This window comes from Penicillium griseofulvum (assembly GCF_001561935.1).
Source record: "Penicillium griseofulvum strain PG3 chromosome Unknown contig_80, whole genome shotgun sequence".
Taxonomy (NCBI): Eukaryota; Fungi; Ascomycota; class Eurotiomycetes; order Eurotiales; family Aspergillaceae; genus Penicillium; species Penicillium griseofulvum.
The window spans coordinates 4,903,461-4,925,054 of NW_024467471.1; the positions used below are offsets into that span (position 1 = coordinate 4,903,461).

Genomic DNA, 21,594 nt, shown 5'->3' on the forward strand with positions numbered 1-21,594 from the left:
TTAATATTAATGCTATCAAGATGAGGTCGCAATGGCCGAGAAAACTAACAAAGAAATAGGTAGAAAGTGATCCAAAAGCCCACAGTTTCAGAATAAAAACGTGTTACAAATCCATAACATAAAACAAAAAGCAAAAGAAACGCTTGAAAATCCAGTCCATAGCTGAACTCCAGCCGCGATATGGTCATTGGTTTGATTGAATCTACACAGCCGACCAAACGGTGCCATAGGTGCTAATGCCCTAGCCCATGGGCCCCCGCACGGGCCGCGTAGCGTCTTTGTCTTGTATGCGGGTCCGGGGGCTTGCAGCTTGCCTGGTAGGATCCAATAGACCAAAGTCCGGAGGCGTTGTCTTGATCGCGTTTCTCTTAGCTGCTCCCTTCCATGGTCATCAACAGTTTCTCAGCAGTCCTTCGACGTCTACAAGGCATCGCCTCAACATTCTCTTCGCCAACTCAGCACGTCATGGCGGGCAATCTGGCTATAAAGACCCATCTGCTGCGTCTTCGTGATGGTAATAACATGCCCATGATCAGCCTGACTTAAAAATCACACGTCAATGCTACCCTCCGCTGACCCTACTTAGCTTGCTTTCGGTAGCGGCATAGCATGGAACTAGACGACCATGACAAGTTTGATAAAGATCTGGTTCTAATGGCCAAGGACGCTCTGGAAGCTAGATTCCGCCACCTTGACTGTGCCGAGATGTATGACAATAAAGCCGAGGTCGGCAACGCTATCAAGGAGAGTGGTATCCATCGTGAAGAGCTCTTCGTCACAACCAAAGTCGCGGATGTGATTAAAGACGTTCCCAAAGCCATCGATGAGAGCTTGAAGAAACTTCAACTCGACTATATTGACCTATAAGCCCCCAAGACATAACCCCAGCTTCACAAGTACTCATATTTCACTAGATATCTTGTTCACAAGCCTTGGAATCTTCACACCCCTGAAGATTACCAGAACGTCTGGCTTGGAATGGAGGAGGTCAAGGCTTCAGGCAAAGCCAAATCAATCGGCGTCAGCAATTTTGTGCTTAAAGGCCTCGAGATGATCCTCAAGGGCAACCCGAAGGAGCTTCCCGCCGTGAATCAGCTAGAATATCACCCATACATATAGCGTGAGAACGATGGCGTCTCCTATATTCCTTGGAGGCAGGAGCAAGGCATCCAGGTAGAGGCGTTCAAGGGTCTTACTCCACTGGTCTGTTGCCTAGAAGGGCCCCTTGTAGGGCCTCTGAAGCGCATGGCCAAGGCTCATAATGTGTCCGACTCTGCTGTCATGCTTCGGTGGTTCCTGCAGCAGAATATCGTTGCTATAATGACCACGCGCAAGAAGGAGCGCCTGCAGGGATACGCAGAGGCCCTGACTTTCGAGCTCACGAAGGATGAGATGGATGAGATTTCCACGGAGGGCAAGAAGCTGTTCAAGCGATTCTACTTCCCAGAACTATACGATCCTGATGATCGATCTTAGGTCATGGCATGACGTGCTCAAAATTCTAGGCACATTCAAAAATTTCAGGGCAGTCTCTTTCCTTACCAACGCATATCGAATTGAGTATTTGTAGCACATCATATGGATTCTATGTTCCATATGTTTATCACATTAGACACGGAGGTCGCCGAGTAATACATCATATATAAACGATCGACAAAGCTTTGTCCATGCCCCACGTACTCTGTACTTTACATTAATACTATTAAGATGAGGTCTCAATGGCCAAGAAAACTAAAAAAGAAATAGGTAGAAAGTGATCCAGAAGCCCACAGTTTCAGAATAAAACGTGTTACAAATCCATAATATGAATCAGACAGAAAGAAAAAGAAACGCCTGAAAATCCAGTCCATCTATAGCTGAACTCCAGCCGCGATATGGTCGTTCGTTGATTTGATTGGATCTACACAGCCGACCTAACGCCCCTAGCCTCGCAAGCCGTGTCTCTCCATCTCCACACAACGTTTTTTTGATCCTTCACTCTTGGTGGATCTTTCAGCTGGTATCTCTGCCTCGGCGCCCAGGTGTCTGGTTAATTGCCGCTATCTTTTGCAGCAAAAATTTATATTTGGTGTTTGTGGGGTCTTAGGGCTATTCTATTCACCCTACGTTATGTACTCCGTACATTATGCATATTGTCTATACTACAGAGTACAGCATACACAATATAGAATCTATAACAATATTTGATTTTCAATGTCTCATAACACCTAACCCAAAAAAAAAAAACAAGAGGGGATATCGTAGTAACCAAAACCACGCAAGAATCCAAACTCATTTTATCTCTTCATAAAAGGCCGACAATAACGACCAGCGTTATATGTCCCCTTATTAAAAGAAATACAAACTCCCAGTCACTCTCAGCACTTGGGAAAAGGTAAAATCCGAAAAAAACCCCACCACATGCAACATGCATTCATTTCCATTTTCGTTTCCGTGCCATTACCGACCCACAACCCAGCGCCGGATCGCCTCCAACGACGGATCATCATCAAGCCAGTGCCCAGCACGCAGATCAGCAGCTCGCAAATCCGCCACGACATGTTGGTCCGTGAAACGAGCCAGATCCTGATGGAGCGTGGCAGTTGCGCTCTTCAGGGCTGCTGAGTGCTGGGCTGTTGCGCTTGAGCCGCGGAGGATGCTGGCGCGGGTCATGGCCCATCGTCGTGCTGCGGCGGCGCGGAGGTAGATCTTGTGTGCTTGGAATCGACGTGCGCTGCCGTCCAGTATGACTCTGGGAGGAGTTAGCTTGATATAATTCCAATTGGTGGCTGGGAATAGATGTGTACCTCTGTAGCTCTGCTTTCTCGGTCTCGACATTCCCCCCTGTTACCGGACAGGGTTGGTAATTGGCGGACATTAGGGTTTGGGCGGATGCTAGGGACTCGCGGAGGACCACGAAGCCATCTTCCCAGTATTCTTCTTGGGATGGTTCGACATGTTGTTGCGAGATGTGGACTAGGAGAGTGCGGTAGTCGTTGATTATCTCTGCGACGCGCATAGCGCGGGCTTGATTGACTGGGTTGGTTAGTGATTTGGTTGGTTGATATGACTTGGAGGGGTCAGCTTACGTCCGTCAGCCATGGTATATTAAATGTTATAAAGATCAGACGAGTAGGAAGGTAGAATGTATAAGAATGGACATCAATGACCAATGAGAATTGAAACGGTTAGAGGAGCTAGTCCATGGAATCGAGAATGTTAGGCCACCAGCTGGGGAAGAGGATAGATATAAGTCCAAAGTTTGGAAGTGTCTATTACCCCATATAAAATAATACATAAAAATCAAAAATCAGCCCTCAACAGCGGAGCGTCAGGATACATCGAGAGGATGAGCTGCACCAATAGACGGGCAAGATGTCTCGATCAGGGAGTTTGGATTGTCAAGCACAGCTGGGATGGGGACCGGGCCCATAAGCTCCCGAGAAACCGTTTACTACCATATTCCCAAGGAAAGGGATCAGTGGAGATGAAGAAAAAAACCTACATCGATATCCCGTGTGGATTGGAAGTGGAGATCGGTTGGCCCGCATATGAGATTAGGTTCCTGTATCGAGTTGGGGTTTCCCTTTTAAGGCATTTCATCCTGATTGGAGAATATAGAAGAACTACTATGTACTTAGTGGAGAATCATAATTTTTTTTTATTGATGCATCCTCGTGGGACCCTTGTAATTTCATAAAAAAAAAAAAAAGAAGTCTCAGCCCTGGACCTGCATTAGACGATCTAATAATTCGGACCTGAACTTCGGAATTGACGTGTAGTGGAGATCTGACAAGTTAAAGAACATGTTCAGCTGGACTTTTGCCACATTTATTCTTAGTTCTATTTACACTAGCCACATTTAGTACTCTCCTAGCTTTGACTAGTTTTAGTTAATGAGACCAATCATATAAAAAATAAAAAAAATTGAAGAAAACAAATTATTGGATGCATAAATTTTTATGGTCCCAAGCCACCACTGAGCCACATGTGGCTTTCGCACAATCCACTCTTAGTATCATGCCCGGACGGGCGTGTCTCTCCTTGCTTTCCAAGGTTTTATGCAAGTAGACGCTGTGATGAACCCATAGTAATGAATAATCCATACTATCCATCTCTTAAAGTGGCGAGTTTCCTAGTTTTGGCAGGCTGATATGGTCTCGGACTACCCGACATTACGCTATACAGTGGTATGCTGAGGTTCCATAGCATCAATATCCAAACTGTCGGGAATACTAAATGGACTGCTCTAATAGCTATGGAGATGCAAGACGGGATATGGCTGAAAGTGACAGGAAAAAACAATTGAAGTTATCATTCACAGATCGTCTGTTTCTCTAAAAGTCCTTCCATTACTGGTCGCTTACATCCATAGCTTGCAGATACCCGCTCAGTCCTTCTCGGCTATGGCCTGAAGCCGTTCATCAATCTCCTCTTCCGTCAGGGCACGGAACTCTGTAGAGGTTCCCTCGCCATCGGCCCGCGGCCCACCAACAATTCCAATCTCAATCTCATGCTTCTTGAAGTCAACGCTTAGCACATTGCTGAGGGCTGTGATGCCCAGCTCCACAACTTCCTCCCAGCTGCCCGGGGCCGCATCCTTGTTCTTCAGCTTCTTCTCCAAGTAGTTCAACGCCTCCTGCTGCTTGGGTCCCGATGCTGTCGCCTTGTATCCAACGAAGTAACCGGCAGGGTCACATTTGTAGAGCTGTGGGCCGCTCTCATCATCGACGGAGATCAGGGTCGTAGCCACACCAAGTGGTCGCATGTAAGCCTGGAGTTCAAAACCATGTCAGCTATTCTATCTCTCTAAATAGGTTGCATGGGAAATCCTACCCTTTGTGTGTAGACCTGGTTGATATTTGCCAGTCGCTTTGCCAGGACATCGCACGGCATTTCATATCCGAACTTGTACCGGAACTCAGCAGCTTCACCACGGGCCCGGTCGACGGATGCGCGAGCATCTGCTATGGAGCCGGTCATCACACAGCCTACGGAAGGCGAGATCCGGAATACATGTGAAACGGAGGATGGGTCGATCAATTTGTCCTGGTAGACAGTGGATTAGCGTGAGTACAACCCCCAGCGATAAAGGAATCTTTCTTACAGCGACTTTCTTCTGCGAGAGCACTACGGCACAGTCCTTGCCCCGCACACCGATGGAGGTGATGTTGGCTGAAGTGATGGCCTTGAATGCATATTCTGGGAGGGGAGATGGTTGGTCAGCGGTGATGACAGCGCACGGATTGAGGCCGATCGAGGCGGATTCATTGAGGGCAATACATACCAACTTGGTACAATCGACCCTGATCAGAGAAGATGGTGATATGTCTATCGTAGGCGCTTCCTGCGGAGAGAACCAAGGTCAGCGGATGAAGTAATGTGGTTGGGCTGGGCCATCGACTAGGGAGCATACCAGACATGACGGCGGATCTTCAAGTATTTTATAGTGAGATTAACAACAGTAAAGGAAAGGAATGAGAAAGGAGGCTTCAAGAGGATGAGATGATGGGGGTTGCTCAGTGACGCGTGCCAGAGCTGCCTGAGCTCAAGCTTGAGGTCAGCTTCACCGCCTTCTAGGTTCCTCTATAAACAGCCCGGGGTTCATCAACGACTGACTCCAGGGCCGTACATTGTTGTTTTTTTTACTATTACTGAGGTGAGTTCGAGATATTTCACAGGATAACGAGGACCTGTAGGATGATCAAAAGGATGACTCAGAATTTTTGTTATTTTCTCGTTCACCTTGAATGCGTGAAATATCAACATCGAAAAGAAAACGAATCATATAGTCTACATACTTCAATGTAGATCAATTATGGACGACATGAGGATAAAATGACTTTTGACATAAACATAATTACACCGTCCCAAATGCTGTGGTAGAGATATATACACATCCAAACCCTAGATAGCAATCCAAACCTCATTCCATCAGAGCTACTCGCTGTCGCTTTCGCTGCTGGAGATCTCAATCTGAGCAGTCCTAAGCTTTCGCTTCTGTGTCTTCTTCGGCACAGCGGGCTTAGCCTTCTCTTCCCGAACTGGTACAAACTTCTCCTTCCTCTTGGCAGCTTTGGCATCCTTCTTCGACATTCCAGTACCATTGGGGGCGGACGCTGAAGGAGTGCTTGCAGCACTTTTCTTGGCTGGGGCTGGGGCTGGGACTGGGGCCGGGGCAACCGAAGGCTTCTTATCCTTCTTATCACTGTCGCTGTCACTGTCACTGTCGCTGCTGTCGCTGCTGCTGCTGCTGCTGCTACCGCTTGACGAGGTGTCATCATCGCTGTCCGGCGCAGGCTTGCTGACAGCCTTCTTCGGAGCCGGGGCATCATCATCACTGTCCTCGCTGCTGCTGCTGATATCAACAACCATAGTTCTGTTCTTCCGCTTCTTGGGTACCTGGGGCTCGGCCCTGGGCTTCTTCGGCTTCTTCAAATCCTCGGCGCTGAAAAGCTTGCCGGCAACAGCGAAAAAGACCAGCTCTGCTCGCTGCCTCTTCGGCAAACGCTTCTGAACGTCGGCCTCCAACTTTTCTCCGAAGTTGACGTTGTCCATGTCCTCATTTCCCGTTGGCAAGCACTCACGGAACGCATTGACAGCTTCCAGGTACCCAGGGTTTGCAACTTTAGGCTCCTGGTTCTCCTCTTCGTCATCCTTCGGCTTATCGAGTTCCATATCGGCCTTGATCACCTGTCTCGCAGCATCGCTCATTCGCTGCTTAGCAGCATCACCCTTCAAGCCCTGCATGTACGCCAGCAACGATGTGTTGTACTTAGAGGGAACATGCTCAAGCGAATACAAATGCTTGAACAAGTTTGTTTCGCGGTTCTTTTGGAACTTCCATGTCGCGCGTGCTCGGTGGTAGTGGCTCAGGTAGGAGAGAATAGCCGTCTCGTGGATTGGGGCTTCAGTCGCGGTGCCATTTTTCCTTTGCTTCTTCTTGTCCCGCTTGTGCTGCTTCATCTCTTCGAACATCCGGTCACTGGCGTCTTCGATGTCCGCGTCGGCTCCGTCCGTTGCGACAGCGTCGTTGTTGTCAGTCTCGTCCGATTCGCTCTCGGAGTCGCCGTCGAATTCCTTCGTTCCAGGTCCAAACGAGACTCGCTTCTTCTTTTGCTTGTGCGATTCATCATCCTTGCCATTCTGGTCGTCATCTTCGGTATGGCGGCGCTTCTTCTTTTTCTTCAATTCGCCGTCTGTCTCCGGTGCCGCATCCTCTGAAATGGACTTGCGCTTTTTCTTGTCCTTCTTGTCGGACTTGGTGTCTTTTTTACTGGGAGTGGATTCCTGTGCGTCTGCACTTCCCTCTGTAGAACCCTTCGACTTCTTGAGCTTCGATTCGAGCTTTTTCGACGGGGACTGGCCGTCCGTCTGGTGTGCCATTGCTGCGGGTAGATTGAGACAAGATCTGACAAAACACAAAAAGATTGAAAGGAGCGCTATAAAGAAGGCTGAAATCTGAAGTTTAGGGCCTGTAAATGCGACGACTTGTGCTGAGATTGGGCGGAGACAACTTTTTTTCTGCCGATCAATTGCGGAGTGAAGTTAGTTTGGCTTGGTGCCTCAGGCATTTTGTCCAATATCTAGTCTGTCTTATCTTCCGAGTAGTCTCTTTTTTTGGTTATTATGTATTCAGCTGATGTTTTGTATATATATGAGAAGGGAAATATCGTGGAACTCGTCAATTGCATTAATGCCCTAGAGGAACTTGAATGTACCTGCAGACATCTATGTCCCAGAAGCAAACCCAGGATCATTAGCCCCAGTATCCCTCCTCTCCTTGCGCACCTCCTTCTGCACGAAACTCTCAGTCCCGGACCCGGTGGCAGCAGATGCAGCAGCCCTCCGTTTCGCCTTCTCCCTCTCTCTTTCCTTTTCCTTTTCCTTCTCCTTATCCCTGGCACCTGGACCAGCCGCCTTCCGCCGTTTAGGTAGCTCATAGACATCATTGAAATTCATCACAACGCCCAGGAAGCGCATGTCCACATCCGGCTGGTATGACAGATCGCCGAGGAGGACAGTCAGACGGGAGCGGAACTCGGCGGAAATTTCACGGAGACGGAGACGGAGCGAGGCAAGCATGTTGTCGTCGGCGGCGAGATTAGGGCCAGGTAATGAAAGCGGGGTATTGATACCGTCCATCCCGGCACTGTCAGGTCGGACGTCCGGGGTCGAGGTCATTGAGGTCCCCGTCCGGGTGTTGGACTGGCGGGGGAGGAGATCACGCTCTGAGAGGCCCCATTGACCCTGGGCGGAGCGAGTCTCGATCTTGGCGTTTATCTCCTGGCGACGGGTAAATTCCGCAACGGAGAAGGAGTACAGGCCATCTACGACCTCTTTGTATGCAAGCATGAACTTGAGGATCTGGTGGAGCTGGCTGAGGAAGTTTTCTTCGGGTTGTTTGGCGGAGGTTGAGGTCGAGGTGCCGTAGCGCGAGGAGGAGGATGCAGATCCTAGTAGACCTTTGTGGGTGATGGAGTTGAGGTATTTGGTATGTGCTTCGATAAGGTCGTCCAGTGTGCAGTCCGGTCTCCGGATTGCTTCGAGCAGTTGTTCCCAGCTGGACTCGATGACTTCAAACAAGATATAGTATTGGAGCTGATTGACGAAGTGGATCATTTCTGCAATCACGCAACGTGCTCGCTTCCAGTCTGCTCCCACCTTGTCTTCCACGTTGCCGAGCACGCCTCGGGCGCCGGTCATGCATCGCCGCCAGGTACTGTTCAGCGCGAACTCAACTCGCTTGATGCGCCAGAGGAAGTTGAACACTTTTAGGTATTGAGTTGACGCCCACGGTGTGATGACCACGTCCACGGGAGCATCGATTTTGTATTCCAACGTGAAGCAGTCCCATCCGATATCACCGTGACTCAGCTCAAGCATACGGGCGTCAAGCCGACGCAGAACTTCTGGGGTATCGTATTGTGCATTGGAGGCACGGATAGCATGTTCCAGTTGGGCAGTTAGGGTGTGTCGATATTGTGAATTTGCTGGGCGATCTAGATTTGTGGCAAGCGACTCCATGAGCAGAGCAATGAAGTCTCCTTGGCCCAGTAGCAGGTAACTCTTCAGTGCCTTTAGGTGATCGAAGAGGTTGAATTTTCCGTTCATCAAGGAAATCAATCGAGCCATTGTGGTCTTATATGCCTCATCAATGGAGATCTCGAGAGTGGCGGTGTCGCCATATCGAAGTTCCTTGGAGGCTTTCTTGGAATATGCCTCCACCCACGCCGAATCGCCGCAACCATGGCGGATGAAGTTCAAGGATTTGCCAATCAGGAAAATCTTCTTCGCGAACTCCTGATTAATGATTGAAGGCACCATATCATCATTAAGCTTATACTTATCCTCCCAGACGCTTGTTGCTACCCGCCGGGGGTCAGCCTTCGGCCGGAACTCTGGATCAGCGACAAAAAATTCCTTGTAAGGATCTGACAGTTCACCATCGTAAATCCATAGTCGTAGCATGTCGTAGAACGGACGCGTCACATGTGCAAGAAGTTTCTCGGCGAATGCGCACACGAAGGGATCTCCGTGGGATGTTGAAAAGCCGTGTATCAAGGAAATCAACTGGCCGCCCCTCTTGCCTGTGGTATGTGTCAATCATTGAGAAAATATAGCTATCTGCCTGTGTACTTACTCTGAGCTTCTTCCACCATCAAGCTCATTAGTCGAAGGGCCATGGTAGCATCTCTCGTCCACACCACACATCGCTTCAAGGTAACGCCGCCCTTTCGTACACTTTGAGCCTCGGTTCCATCTCCAATCGCGGCCAGCGCCTGTCGGATTTCCGCCTCTAGTGTAGCCACTAAGCTAAGATATGCGCGCAGCTCAATGGCAATGGCAGCCCGCAAGCTCTGGTTCACCAGTCCACCATCTTCGCCTTCCACAAACACAGACAGTCCCTTATAGAGTAGACAAGGCTCCGCTAGCGTGTTAAGAAGTGATGTTATCGGCGCAGACAGATTCGAGGGCAATTTCAAGCTCGATGAGGAACTGAATTGCAGATTCGACGAAGACAGCCCTTGCAAGTTGAACGGAAGGTCGCGCAGAAGCCTATGCTCAACAGACCCCGAAAATTCCGCCGGGCCTGATGGGTTAGCAGTCGAAGGCCGAGGCGAGGCAGCACGAACATGCTCATCGCTGGAACGGTCATTCACTGCAGTCTCAACCCGGACCGCTGGTATTTCAGTCGAGCTACGCCCAGCCTGGTCTACACCACGATCGATATCATGTCGCAAAGAGCTTTGTCGCTCCATCTTCGCGGGTAGTATGCGTTGGTGTTGCTGCGAAGCCGACGAGCTAATAGCAGGGCCCTCATCCTCCGAGTCGATCATCGTGCCTCGGCGTGGACGTCCAGCCTTTCCCAACATATTGTGCAAATGTGCCTCTTCCAGCAACGGGCTCCGGCTTCGTTCCCCCTCCGCTAGCTCATCCGACGCGGACAACTTATAGAGCAAAAAGAGGATACCCCATTTCTGCGACAGCACAGGCTGCGTCAGGAGGCGAGAGTATAGGTTGGAAAACCGCACCGCCTTGTCGGGACTGATATTTTCGCGCCGCAGCTTGCGCTTGATCAGATCCGGCGCGTTGTTGATGCTCTCTGTTCCCGCGAAACTTCCGCGCCGTCCACCAAGTCCCGCTGGTGATCCTGGGTCTGGGGCGTTGGTGCTGGCGTGGGTATCGAGGATACGCCAGGCGCGTTCCATGAGGACATGGTGACGGCGGCTTTCGGCTGCGGCAAGAGCTTCCTCTGCGTCGGAGTAGTCTTCGTCTTGGATGGCGGAGATCGGGAGCGCGGGGGTCAGGCCATCGACGAGCTGGGAAAGGGCGTCGTCTAAGCGGCGCCCGCGCGCAGGGTTTCGGGCAGGGTTTGACATTGTCTGCCTGGTGCCCTAGTGGGCGAATTGTTCGGTATTTTGTATCTGTTCGCTCGTGGTTGGCGCCTGTGGGTGCTTTGTTCGCGGAGGAATTGTTGGGCAAGAAGAGGTCGCGGCCAGGCAGCGGGTTTGAGGAGAAAGATCACGACTCAGGCCTGATACTAGACTGTAAACTTTAACACACGTCTGAGATGAACCTTCCAAATTGCATCTCAACGGAAGTAATGCAGACTCTCGAGCTTGAAGCTTCAATGTTCGTGTTTCTGATGTTTGGCGTGCATTGATGCCGAGTTTCTAAGGCAGATAAGTCTTATCGCCCTATCGTTATCTAAGTTCCCACCTTACCGGTTATGGATGGTATGGATTCCCGTCCTATAAAACTCCCAAGTTGCTACACATCATGAGGCTCTCAACGCCCTGTTCTTTCATTACAACATAGATTCCCGGGCTATATTTTGGGCTTCCATGAGTTATCTCCAAACAATCAAATTCTCCACTTAAGCCAAGCTGTACAGCTCAAGAAAACTGGAGGTGGCCTTGACCGAGTCATGGAATATGTGCAAGGGATTCGCATCGTTCGGTCAGATTTCCAGCGATTGTCCCACTCAGCCCAGGCCAATTTGCGGTCACAGTACAACCAGAGTGCAGACAGGGTGCATGCAACATGGGGACCATGATTCGGGACTACATGGAGCAGACCCGCTATGGTGACGTCCGTGAGTCGTTCATACAGGATCTGTAGGATTTGGAGCCCCAGAGGCTCTCACAAGCATTATTTTATTTAATTTTTTTTTTGCATAATCTCTATTATTCTTATAGTCTTTTTCTTCCTTTCTTCTTCAATGTCAGTGCTTTAATAAACCAAGTGTGCAACCCCCCAATATGGGCCCAGGCACATCTACCTCAGCGACCGCGCGGCCATTTTTCAGAACTCTAGGCAACACAAAGCTCAAATTACTTGCTGTATTCCTAACCGTTTTGACAATCCTCCTCCTAACATTATATTCGAGTGGACTATCATCAAATATCTCACCTGGAGCGAAAGACGAGCTCACAAATGAGCAAGACTACTGGACATGGGAAACGAGAACCCAATTCCGGAAACCTCAGCATATCAATGATACCGACGACACAGGAAGATCTCAAAATGGCACCTGTGACACATTCCCCTCAGACCTTCTATCACATATTCAAATTGTCTTAAAAACCAGCGCAACCGAAGACCCGAACCGAGTCGACACACACATGGCCTCTGTAACTCGCTGCATTTCCAACCTGCTAGTTGTATCAGACAAGGAGACTGAACTCCACGGCCACCATGTACACGATATCCTAGCCGATCTACCTCTTTCAGCCCGGAACCACATCCCGGAGTTCAAAGGGTATGAAGCGCTACAACACGGGAACAATATCGACGGCGCAGCGGGATGGAAACTCGATCGATTCAAGTTCCTCCCAATGGTGGAACGAGCTAAGAAAGTCAACCCCGGTGCGGAGTGGTACGTCTTTCTCGAGACGGATACTTACATGGTGTGGGATAACCTGTTCCGAATGCTGGAACAGTTCAACTCATCGTTCCCTCTGTATATGGGGTCACCTTCGCCGGGCCGCGGTGTCCGCGATGGAAAAGTCAACTGGTTTGCATACGGTGGTGCGGGCTTTGTGCTATCCAGAGCTGCGGTTGATACGTTGGTTGCGCGGGAAACTGGTGAATATGGACAGTTTATTGGACCCTCGGTCACTGAGCAGTATATGCAAGTGGTGAAAGATGACTGCTGTGGTGACTCTGTGCTTGGGTTTGCGTTGTATGAAAAGGGGATCGAGTTGTCTGGGATGTGGCCGATGTTCAACCCGCATCCCCTGGACTCGATTCCGTTTGGTGATGATCATCACTGGTGCCAGCCTGTGATTAGCATGCATAAATCACAATTGGGTGATATGATCGGGCTGGCGGATTGGGAGGATGAGAGGGATAGAACGGTATGATTCCTCTTGTTGAGCATACTGATATGCATGCTAATTCATGTCAATTTAGAATCCCTTGCTATACGCAGACTTGGTTGGCTACCTTCGCCTGGGAGAGTTGCCGGAGCGGAAAGGATGGGACAATGGAGCATGGGGTGGAATTATTGAACAACCTGATACTCTCTCCCAGCATGAATCATTAGAAGCCTGTCGTCAGGCATGCCATGATAAGGACTGGTGCATGTCTTACACTTATGACACTGCTGGGGCGTGTGTATTTGTGCGGAGCTTGAAGCTTGGAGCTGCTAGTAAGCCAGAAATTGCCGGTCAATTCACGGCTGGATGGGACAACGAAAAGATCCAAAATTGGATGGCAGACAACAAGTGTGAAGAGCCCAAGTGGATGAAGCCAAGTTTGACAAGAATTTTCTGAGGCACTTTCAACATGTACATGATGACTTTCAAGGATTTACTATAGAATGTTAATAAATGATATACAAAATCTGGTATAATTTCTAGAGATCTCAGAGCTAGGAGCTGCAACCACGAAGCACAATGACTTCCCTCTACGTCCAGCATATACCAAAGACCTACACTGTATACACTTTCAAAGCGATTGTCGATTCATTTGCCCAACCATCTGGTTCAAGGAAACTAGTCAAACACATCAAAAAATCACAAAGCCATCCGTACGCCACCCAGGAATCATGTATTCGACACAATCAGCCCACATATGGGAAAACAAACAATGCACCGATGTGCCCTTAAGTATTAGACAAGCGAAAAGTAAAAAGTTCCTCTGAGCCACCGGGAGGATTAAAGAAAAGCAAAGGGTAAAAAATACAACAAGGAAAAAGGGTAGACATCATAAAGCAGAACAGCAACCTCGAAGCAACCGTAAATCGAAAGCATCTCATACGCCGGATTGACACATCCTCAAAAAAACAGGTCATTCCAGACCATCAAGTTAGTCCGTCCATTTTTGGGTCGTGAGGATCATTAACACCTGCCCATGCCAGTCGGCAAACCTAAGCCGAAAGAAACCGCGAGGAAAAACAAACTCCTAGGAAGAAGAGATCAACCGCCGGGTCTAAGCAGTGAACCGTATTTCCTACATGCGGCGAAAAGCAAGATAGGTATTTTGAGATGAGAAACAAAGCAAGTTTTTCTCACCGACGCATGCCCTGTGTAGGGATGCCACCGGGCTGCATTCCCATATTGGGGGGCATGTTATACCCGTGGTGATCGTATCCGGCTGACATGCCGTTCATCATAAGGGGCCCGAGACCCTGGGCCTGAGAGACTGGGCAGTCTTTGTGTGCCAGCAAAAGAGTCTTGAGGTTTACAATCTCCTCACGCAGCTGAGTCACTGTCGCAGTAAGGGCATCATTCTCTGAGGTGAAAAGCTCAACCTTGTTTTGAAGGTTAGCCAGCCACTGCTTCTTCCGTTGACGACATTTCAAAGCCGCGACACTGTAGTGAAAATATTAGCATCATAAGGCCCCGAATATGTGAGGTAGTCAATTCATACCGGTTCCGCTCCAAGAAATTGCGTCTTTTTTCCTCATCAGTCATCTTCTTGGTATCCATTGGGAATTGCTTCATATCATCATCCTCTTCTTCTTCTTCATCCATATCAGAAGGCATCTCCGTGTTGGTTTTAGCCCGTTTGTTAGATCCCTTGGGGGCGTCATCGGCCTTGCGGCGATTATTGGCAGGGGCCTTGGCGTTCTTTTTACCCCGACCCCTAGCGGGTTTAGCGGGTTCATGGTCAGATGCATCCTCGGCACTAGTACCATTGGTGTTTTGGGAGACACGTCGAGCTGCAGCACGAGTATCATTTTGCATTGGAGGATGGTTCATTGGCGCATTATTTGCCTGACCACCCTTTGCCAGCATGAAGAGTCCGTTTGCTGCATCAGCTGCATCATGTTGAGTAAAGTCCGCGGGACGAGCTGGTTTTACATCCATATTGGCAGCAGCTTGTTCCTGCTCGGTCGGGTTGGAGGTGGGGGCATTCGAGTTGGTTTTCTTTACCGCGAGTGCGGTGCGATGGAAATCAATAGTGGAAGGAGTGGCGCCGCCGTTCTGAAGTTGTTGCAAGAGAGCTTGTGAATTAGGACTGGGGGCCGGGAACATAGAGCCTCCACCACCAGGTGTCAGTCCCGTGCGGAGGGAGGACTCGTTCGGGGTGGGGAAACCGCGACCGATGCTATCGAAGTAGTCATTAGGGCCGCCGGTGGGCCCTGGGAGCATAGCCGGACTAAGAGGTCCTGAGCGCAAGGAGTTGTTCCAATTGTAACCGCCAGCAGAACTTGTTCCAGGCAAGGCCGGTGAGGTGAGGGCGGCGACAGAAGGAAGAAGCGATTTGCCTGGGGTCTCCGCCGGATTTCCTCCGAACGATTGCTCAAATGGATTGGGCTCTAGCGAGAAAGGATTGTGCATGGAATTGAAGTAGTCCGGAGTATCAGACGCAGTAGGCGCACCCGGTCGTGGAGGCGGCGCCAACGAGGTCTGAGTCTCTACGTTAGGTTTCTGGTCCTTCTGTGACGCGGCCTGCGAGTCTAAAGAAGTTGAGTTAGCAATACTGCCAAGAATTAATGCGATCACAAATAGGTACCACTGCGGTTATGGGATCGAGTCGTGGGCTTCATTGTGGAAGATGCATATAGTGGGGAGAAAATCAATGACGCCAGAGGGTGAAGTCATCGCGACGGCAAAGGACTTTGGGGAATTTAAGGCTCGGGGGGACAGTGGCGTATTACCAAAACCAAAAAAAAGGGGAGGAAGTATAATGCATAAGAGAGAAAGAAGGGAATATCAAGCAAAAGTACTAAGGAAATGCGCAAAAAAAATGACCGTGACACGAACCTTCTTTTTCTGCCTTCGAGTCGATTGGGGAAGACATATTGTTAGGAAGAGTCGATACGGCAGAAGCGACCGCAGCAGACATTAGGCTTCGAATAATAGAGATATTCAAAAAAATAAGGCCAAACAAACAGTTTCTCTTAGGAGTGAGAGAAAGGAAAGAGAGTGACGTAGGGGGAAGAGGGATATGATGAAATTTAGGGATTTTGGGATTTTGACAGTTGGAAAAGAAAAATACACAATTACAACATGTTACTGTAATTTTAAAAATTTGGGTAATTATACATGCAACATTGTAACGGTCTTTTCTTTTTAAACGGCCTTTATTTCCACCGATATTACTTTGCTATTGGTACTGTTCTATCTGTGAGATGTTCCCATCTCAGACATTCAACACCCTTACCTAGAACCTTCAGTTGAGGGGGATAAAGTCAATTTTTTTTGTCAGTTTGAAGAGCTCCAAAGGATAAAAAGTTATAGCAAAGCATTGCAAAGAGTAAAATAGTACGGAAGTAGAGGGTCGATGCTTGCATCCATGGCTTTGATACCGGGGGTGGTTGGTCATCCCAGCCCTGTATTATTCATTATGTCACGGTGACGACAGAAATCTCTCCCGCTGTGGGTCATATGTACAATTTGAACCAATCAGAGAACATTATGCCCCAGTGCCAAGGTATAAGATTTTACGCTAACCCGAAGAATGCGGTGAAAACGATGACGCAATGGCACGTGAGGGCTCTATCAAGTTGGAATTTTGAATATCTCGATCTACAGATTGACATATAGATCTAATTGGATATCATCTTAGGATATTGGGAGGAAATGAATATATTTGAGATCTGTATGTGTAGACTTTGTACGACCTATTACCACCCGGACTAGCTTCACTTGGGGGCCAGACAATTATTAATCAGCCGTGTATTACGCGTCTCTGTATTCATACGGGGTAAGTATACATGTTTTCTAGTTCAAGATCGCGTCCGGCACTTAGTAGATTACATAAATCACATTGTCATCTTAAATATCGCGTCAAATAGGACAGAATCGCATTATTACCCCTGATCTTGATATATAAGGCTAGGTAATTTGTGATTGAGAACGTGTAGTCCATATATATACACTTCAATCTTAATTTTGAATGTTCCCTGCGACAATCGCAAAGAATGGTCTAGCCCAAATAGTCCTTTAACCACTTGCAATCGGGCGATATCATCTGTTTTGAGGATAAGGCTGTGCCGTTGTGGAGAGACATTCCCCACAGTCTTGGTATCCTTCAACCTTGATTGTACGTGCCATCTGTTAAACACGATCTAAGTGGAATTGACAACTCAAGACCACAGCTCTTGATGCATCTTGAAAGCTTGTCTGCAGAAATTCATATCAGTCATATGGAATATTACAGATGTCCTATTTATTAAAACACCCAAAAAATACCGGCATTGGATGAAATATTCGACTATATTTAGACTCTATATATGCCGGTAGCTGCAGAAGCCTGCACAGTTAAGATACTACCTGTACTTAAAATATAGGTCCCGAGATCAGATCAACTCAATCTCGAACATGGAATTGGTAGAAAGACGGTATGACAAGATCTTTTGTGTATCCAGTTGAAGTAGTATATATGCTGCTTCTCTTTCGAATGTAGTGGACTATGTCATCTAATAGGAAGCTGTTATTCTCACCTGCCCGGCAAGGTATCACACCCTAAAGCCTACAAATACTCTAGATGACAACCGAACAATGAGAAAGCCATAGCCAAGATTCATGCTTCGAAGTGACAACTTTCCAATAGAGATGCTCCTTTGACATTTATCTATCAAGCTTTGAAAAGATTGAAATATTTACAGTTCATAGCTCATCCTTCCTTATATTTCATTTTCACGATCCCCGATAAGTCGAGTAATTCCAAGGACCCAGGAGGACAGGAACATGATAATGGCGCCATCCCTCCTCGCCCTCACGACCACGTCCTTTGACAGTGAACTTAACCTCAACCTCCGGCCAGAAGCTCTCGACGCCTTGGGCCTCGTACCAGGGACCGACGTCGAAGCGCACAGACCAGTTGGTCTTGCTGTCTGCAGCAGGAAGAGAAGCCAAGATAGCAGGGACTGACTCCGAGGCTGTTCCAACTGGCGTCCAGTTGGCGACACGGCCGTCGGCGTTTGTGGTTGCGCGGAATGAGATGTTGCTGGTGGTGGATGTCGGGGTGGAGAGGAGAGTGAGGGTCACTGGCAGGTTGGCTGCGGGTGTTCCTGATAGAGTATTGAGGCAATGGCAGGTGATGGGATCGCGTGCTGCCATGGTGGTTGGTTTCTTGAGGGTTGAGTCTTGGTGCGGGGCGGGAGAGATTTGTTGCTGATAAAGTGCAAGGCGGTTCGTTGTGCGACCAAGTTGTTGGTTATTTTGAGGGGAGTCCATTCATTCAATGAGAAGATGGAGTATAGGAAGAGAAGAGGAAAGGGGGAAAAGAAGAATATGGAAGGGTGAGCTCTATATTACTGTCAAAGGTTCGTCGGAGGATACCGATGGCCGCGGAGAGTGCCATTGTAGCTATCAATTGAGATCGACGCACGCGGACACATATAAGTTTGTATAGCTTCTTCTTTTCTTGACTACTATACTAAATATAATCATCTCGAATTAGTTCTATTGTGACAACTTAAATATGATGGTTCTGTGGGCTCGAGGATAAAGAGCTCCAAGTGCCATAGAAATCTCTCCAATTAGTAAAAGGATGGGAGTAATTAGGACGAGGTATATTGCATCCAAAATTAACGCGTATAATTATAAAAACGCCAAAAAAGAGAAAGTGAAGTGTAGAATGTGAAAGACTTGTCTTCCGGAAACTTCGATTTTGCGGGGCAACTTGGGAACTTGAACTTCCTTCGCAAACACCTGGGCAACCTGTGAACTTCCACAAATCACACAATGTCTTCCGCCGTGGTACATAGCGACGACCTCGACATGGAGCCTACGCTCCAGTCGGTTCTCAGTCAAAACACTCTCCGTTGGATCTTCGTCGGAGGAAAAGGAGGTGTGGGTAAAACCACCACCTCATGCTCGCTGGCCATCCAGTTGGCCAAAGTCCGCAAATCTGTTCTCCTTATTTCCACCGATCCCGCACACAATCTGAGCGATGCTTTCGGTCAGAAGTTTGGAAAGGAGGCCCGCCTGATCGATGGCTACTCAAACCTGAGCGCGATGGAAATCGACCCCAACGGGAGCATCCAGGATCTACTCGCCACCGGAGATGGCCAGGAGGATCCCATGGCAGGATTGGGCATGGGAAACATGATGCAGGATCTCGCCTTCAGCGTAAGTGCTTATGCAGCTGTTGCGCCATATACTTTACGTGTCAAATCTAACTTGGACAGATCCCCGGTGTTGATGAAGCTATGTCCTTCGCCGAAGTCCTGAAGCAGGTCAAGTCCCTCTCCTACGAAGTCATCGTGTTCGACACCGCGCCCACCGGTCACACCCTTCGATTCCTCCAATTCCCCACCGTTCTCGAGAAGGCCCTCGCCAAGCTCTCCCAGCTCTCTACTCAGTTCGGTCCGATGCTCAACTCGATTCTGGGCGCTCGGGGCGGTCTACCCGGAGGCCAGAATATGGATGAGTTGTTGCAGAAGATGGAGTCATTGCGGGAGACTATTAGCGAGGTCAACACGCAATTCAAGAACCCAGATATGACCACCTTTGTGTGTGTATGCATTGCGGAGTTCTTGTCGCTCTACGAGACGGAACGTATGATCCAGGAATTGACCAGCTACAACATCGACACCCATGCAATCGTTGTTAACCAACTGCTGTTCCCCAAGGCAGGAAGTGACTGCGAACAGTGCACTGCCCGGAGAAAGATGCAGAAGAAGTACCTTGATCAGATTGAGGAGCTCTATGAGGATTTCAATGTGGTCCGCATGCCAATGCTTGTTGAGGAAGTTCGCGGTAAGGAGAAGCTGGAGAAGTTCAGTGAGATGTTGGTGACCCCATATGTGCCTCCTCAGTAAAGGCGATGATGATGCGAGATATTTTGTTTTCGCTCATGTCGGACGAATTATGAAAATACTAGAGAATATTACATGAAGCGTTGGCCTTGTGGACTTGGCTCGAACCCGCACGTAGAACCTCTAGGCCTATCTACGGACATAAATGCATGCATAATCTGTCACATCATAACCTGTGATGAACCCCTTGATCATCTCTCGGTCGATCGGAGAGATACAACACATGCAATCCTTGGCTAAATGATATTGAACCCGATTAATATATATCCTCGAGAGAGGACCTCCAATCGTTCAGCACCTAGTCATTTCCATCTGCCATGTGTTTCGATGACCAAAAATTCCATATACAAGTTGATCTTGGCAACTCAAAGAGGACATAATTTTATGCCCTAAAAGTGAGTCCATGCCCTAAAAGCGAGAGCTGCAGAGAGGACATCTGCAGCTCAGTGGCCCCCCCGCGATCCAAGGCCACAATCCGTGGTGCCACGACATCACCGCAGGAAGAGCCAATTTGGCGCTGCATAGGTTTGAGAATCTGCGGTGAGGAAAACGGAGTGTCAGAACTTCGCTTTCGCTTCCAAATCCTCCAATTCTATGGCCGCCCTGGGATTGATTCGAGACCGATGCTTCTCCCTGCAAGCCTCACTTTTGTCCAAGACCGAATCCTCGGTAGCAAGAGGTCAAAAAAGTGGGCAGATTAAGATCCCGTTTCATTTTAACGGTCAAAAACTCCAAATTGACATACATCAAAGGGAAAAAAAAAGGGTTGGGTCTCGTTGGCTGATAAAGTGAGGCGGGTGCTTTCTCTTCTCCTCAAGCCCCCGAACGTTCCGACTTGAACTCTCTCGATTAGAACCCAGGAATCTGAGCTGTCTCTGATTTTCCCGCTGGTTTCCTTTTCTTCTTCTTGCCGCCTTCCGTGGAGAACTCGAGAGTTACCGGATGGGTGGGTAACTTCGTTTCATTTGTCTAGTATGTGCAGCGACCCTGTGGATCGTGCTGTTCGATGAAGGGGGTACGCGGTCCCCTCTGCCGACCTGTTGTGAGACCATATACTCCGAAGGATCTGGGCTGGCGATTAGTGCATTCCCGATAGTGATTTGTCTTATTCGTCTCCGTTTCTGGTGGGATTGTTTATTCGGTCAACCAGGGTATAGACCAACTTATTTATACTCTCGATATCTCGTCCTTCGGAGTGCCAAAAGTCCCACAAAGAGCTTCCAGGCACGGACCGTTTGTGTCGGTGTCGACTGACATCAGACCCTAGCCCTTCGCCTCGTCTCTTCGCCTCGTCTCAACGCCTCACCTTTTAGCCTTGACAATGTCTCCCGTCCAGCAATACTGGCTTCCGGGCTACGGGCTATCCCGTCATATTGTCCTAGGCCATATCCATTACTTCCTTGGACCAAGTGCAACAGTTAGACCCTACAGCTACCAGGTATGTTGCCATTGGTTCCATGCCCTCTATACAACTTACTCTAACTAGCCATTGCAGGGACGCGAAGGCTACCTCATCAATGGCGTGCCACTCACGCGGGTTTGTTTCCCCAATTTTTGTTTGATTGATATCTGACAGATAGAACCGCATATCACGCCTTACTAACTCTTCTCAACAGGAACAGATCGACGATCTCACGGTAATGTCCCGAGAGTACGAGAAGCAGGAAGCTACTCGAATGGCCCACAACACCAGCGGCTCAACTTCTAGCTCTAGCAGCGACAACTCGACAACCCAGTCGGAGCCCTACATCAATGAAATCATCCCTATTAGTCAACCCGGAGCACGCAGACAACCAGACTTACGAGGCGGTCGTTGAGGCCATTTTATTTCGCTTCCATCCATTAGTTCCTTTTCCAGTCGTTGGCACCGTTCTAGGATTCCGTCGGCCTGC

General features: G+C 48.8%; 10 protein-coding genes across 10 annotated transcripts; 4 read left to right on the forward strand and 6 right to left on the reverse strand.

Moving 5' to 3' along the window:
* Positions 1–609: 609 nt before the first annotated feature.
* On the forward strand, positions 610–1,476 carry PGRI_027480 (Aldo/keto reductase subgroup; the record flags this gene model as incomplete). Its single annotated transcript, XM_040790461.1, has 3 exons — positions 610–795; positions 931–1,086; positions 1,159–1,476. The coding sequence occupies 3 exons, from the start codon at positions 610–612 to the stop codon at positions 1,474–1,476; spliced, it is 660 nt and encodes a 219-aa protein (XP_040647414.1).
* A 963-nt stretch (positions 1,477–2,439) lies between these two features.
* On the reverse strand, positions 2,440–3,081 carry PGRI_027490 (uncharacterized protein; the record flags this gene model as incomplete). The annotated part of the gene is made up of 3 exons (XM_040790462.1): positions 2,440–2,731; positions 2,787–3,015; positions 3,069–3,081. The coding sequence occupies 3 exons, from the start codon at positions 3,079–3,081 to the stop codon at positions 2,440–2,442; spliced, it is 534 nt and encodes a 177-aa protein (XP_040647415.1).
* Positions 3,082–4,369: 1,288 nt separating this feature from the next.
* On the reverse strand, positions 4,370–5,402 carry prs2 (proteasome core particle subunit alpha 1; the record flags this gene model as incomplete). Its single annotated transcript, XM_040790463.1, has 4 exons — positions 4,370–4,753; positions 4,816–5,028; positions 5,087–5,181; positions 5,267–5,402. The coding sequence occupies 4 exons, from the start codon at positions 5,400–5,402 to the stop codon at positions 4,370–4,372; spliced, it is 828 nt and encodes a 275-aa protein (XP_040647416.1).
* A 517-nt stretch (positions 5,403–5,919) lies between these two features.
* On the reverse strand, positions 5,920–7,365 carry PGRI_027510 (WKF domain-containing protein; the record flags this gene model as incomplete). The annotated part of the gene is made up of 1 exon (XM_040790464.1): positions 5,920–7,365. One exon carries the CDS (start codon positions 7,363–7,365, stop codon positions 5,920–5,922), a length of 1,446 nt encoding a protein of 481 aa, XP_040647417.1.
* Positions 7,366–7,710: 345 nt separating this feature from the next.
* On the reverse strand, positions 7,711–10,862 carry PGRI_027520 (tubulin gamma complex associated family protein; the record flags this gene model as incomplete). Its single annotated transcript, XM_040790465.1, has 2 exons — positions 7,711–9,569; positions 9,623–10,862. The coding sequence occupies 2 exons, from the start codon at positions 10,860–10,862 to the stop codon at positions 7,711–7,713; spliced, it is 3,099 nt and encodes a 1,032-aa protein (XP_040647418.1).
* An 882-nt stretch (positions 10,863–11,744) lies between these two features.
* PGRI_027530 (uncharacterized protein) lies at positions 11,745–13,260 on the forward strand (the record flags this gene model as incomplete). Its single annotated transcript, XM_040790466.1, has 2 exons — positions 11,745–12,842; positions 12,898–13,260. 2 exons carry the CDS (start codon positions 11,745–11,747, stop codon positions 13,258–13,260), a joined length of 1,461 nt encoding a protein of 486 aa, XP_040647419.1.
* A 736-nt stretch (positions 13,261–13,996) lies between these two features.
* On the reverse strand, positions 13,997–15,481 carry atfA (bZIP transcription factor atfA; the record flags this gene model as incomplete). Its single annotated transcript, XM_040790467.1, has 3 exons — positions 13,997–14,300; positions 14,359–15,391; positions 15,448–15,481. 3 exons carry the CDS (start codon positions 15,479–15,481, stop codon positions 13,997–13,999), a joined length of 1,371 nt encoding a protein of 456 aa, XP_040647420.1.
* Positions 15,482–17,576: 2,095 nt separating this feature from the next.
* On the reverse strand, positions 17,577–18,116 carry PGRI_027550 (hydroxyisourate hydrolase; the record flags this gene model as incomplete). The annotated part of the gene is made up of 1 exon (XM_040790468.1): positions 17,577–18,116. One exon carries the CDS (start codon positions 18,114–18,116, stop codon positions 17,577–17,579), a length of 540 nt encoding a protein of 179 aa, XP_040647421.1.
* A 510-nt stretch (positions 18,117–18,626) lies between these two features.
* On the forward strand, positions 18,627–19,705 carry PGRI_027560 (ArsA family ATPase; the record flags this gene model as incomplete). The annotated part of the gene is made up of 2 exons (XM_040790469.1): positions 18,627–19,013; positions 19,073–19,705. 2 exons carry the CDS (start codon positions 18,627–18,629, stop codon positions 19,703–19,705), a joined length of 1,020 nt encoding a protein of 339 aa, XP_040647422.1.
* A 1,318-nt stretch (positions 19,706–21,023) lies between these two features.
* Positions 21,024–21,519, forward strand: PGRI_027570 (uncharacterized protein; the record flags this gene model as incomplete). Its single annotated transcript, XM_040790470.1, has 3 exons — positions 21,024–21,140; positions 21,198–21,239; positions 21,319–21,519. The coding sequence occupies 3 exons, from the start codon at positions 21,024–21,026 to the stop codon at positions 21,517–21,519; spliced, it is 360 nt and encodes a 119-aa protein (XP_040647423.1).
* Between the last annotated feature and the right edge of the window lie 75 nt (positions 21,520–21,594).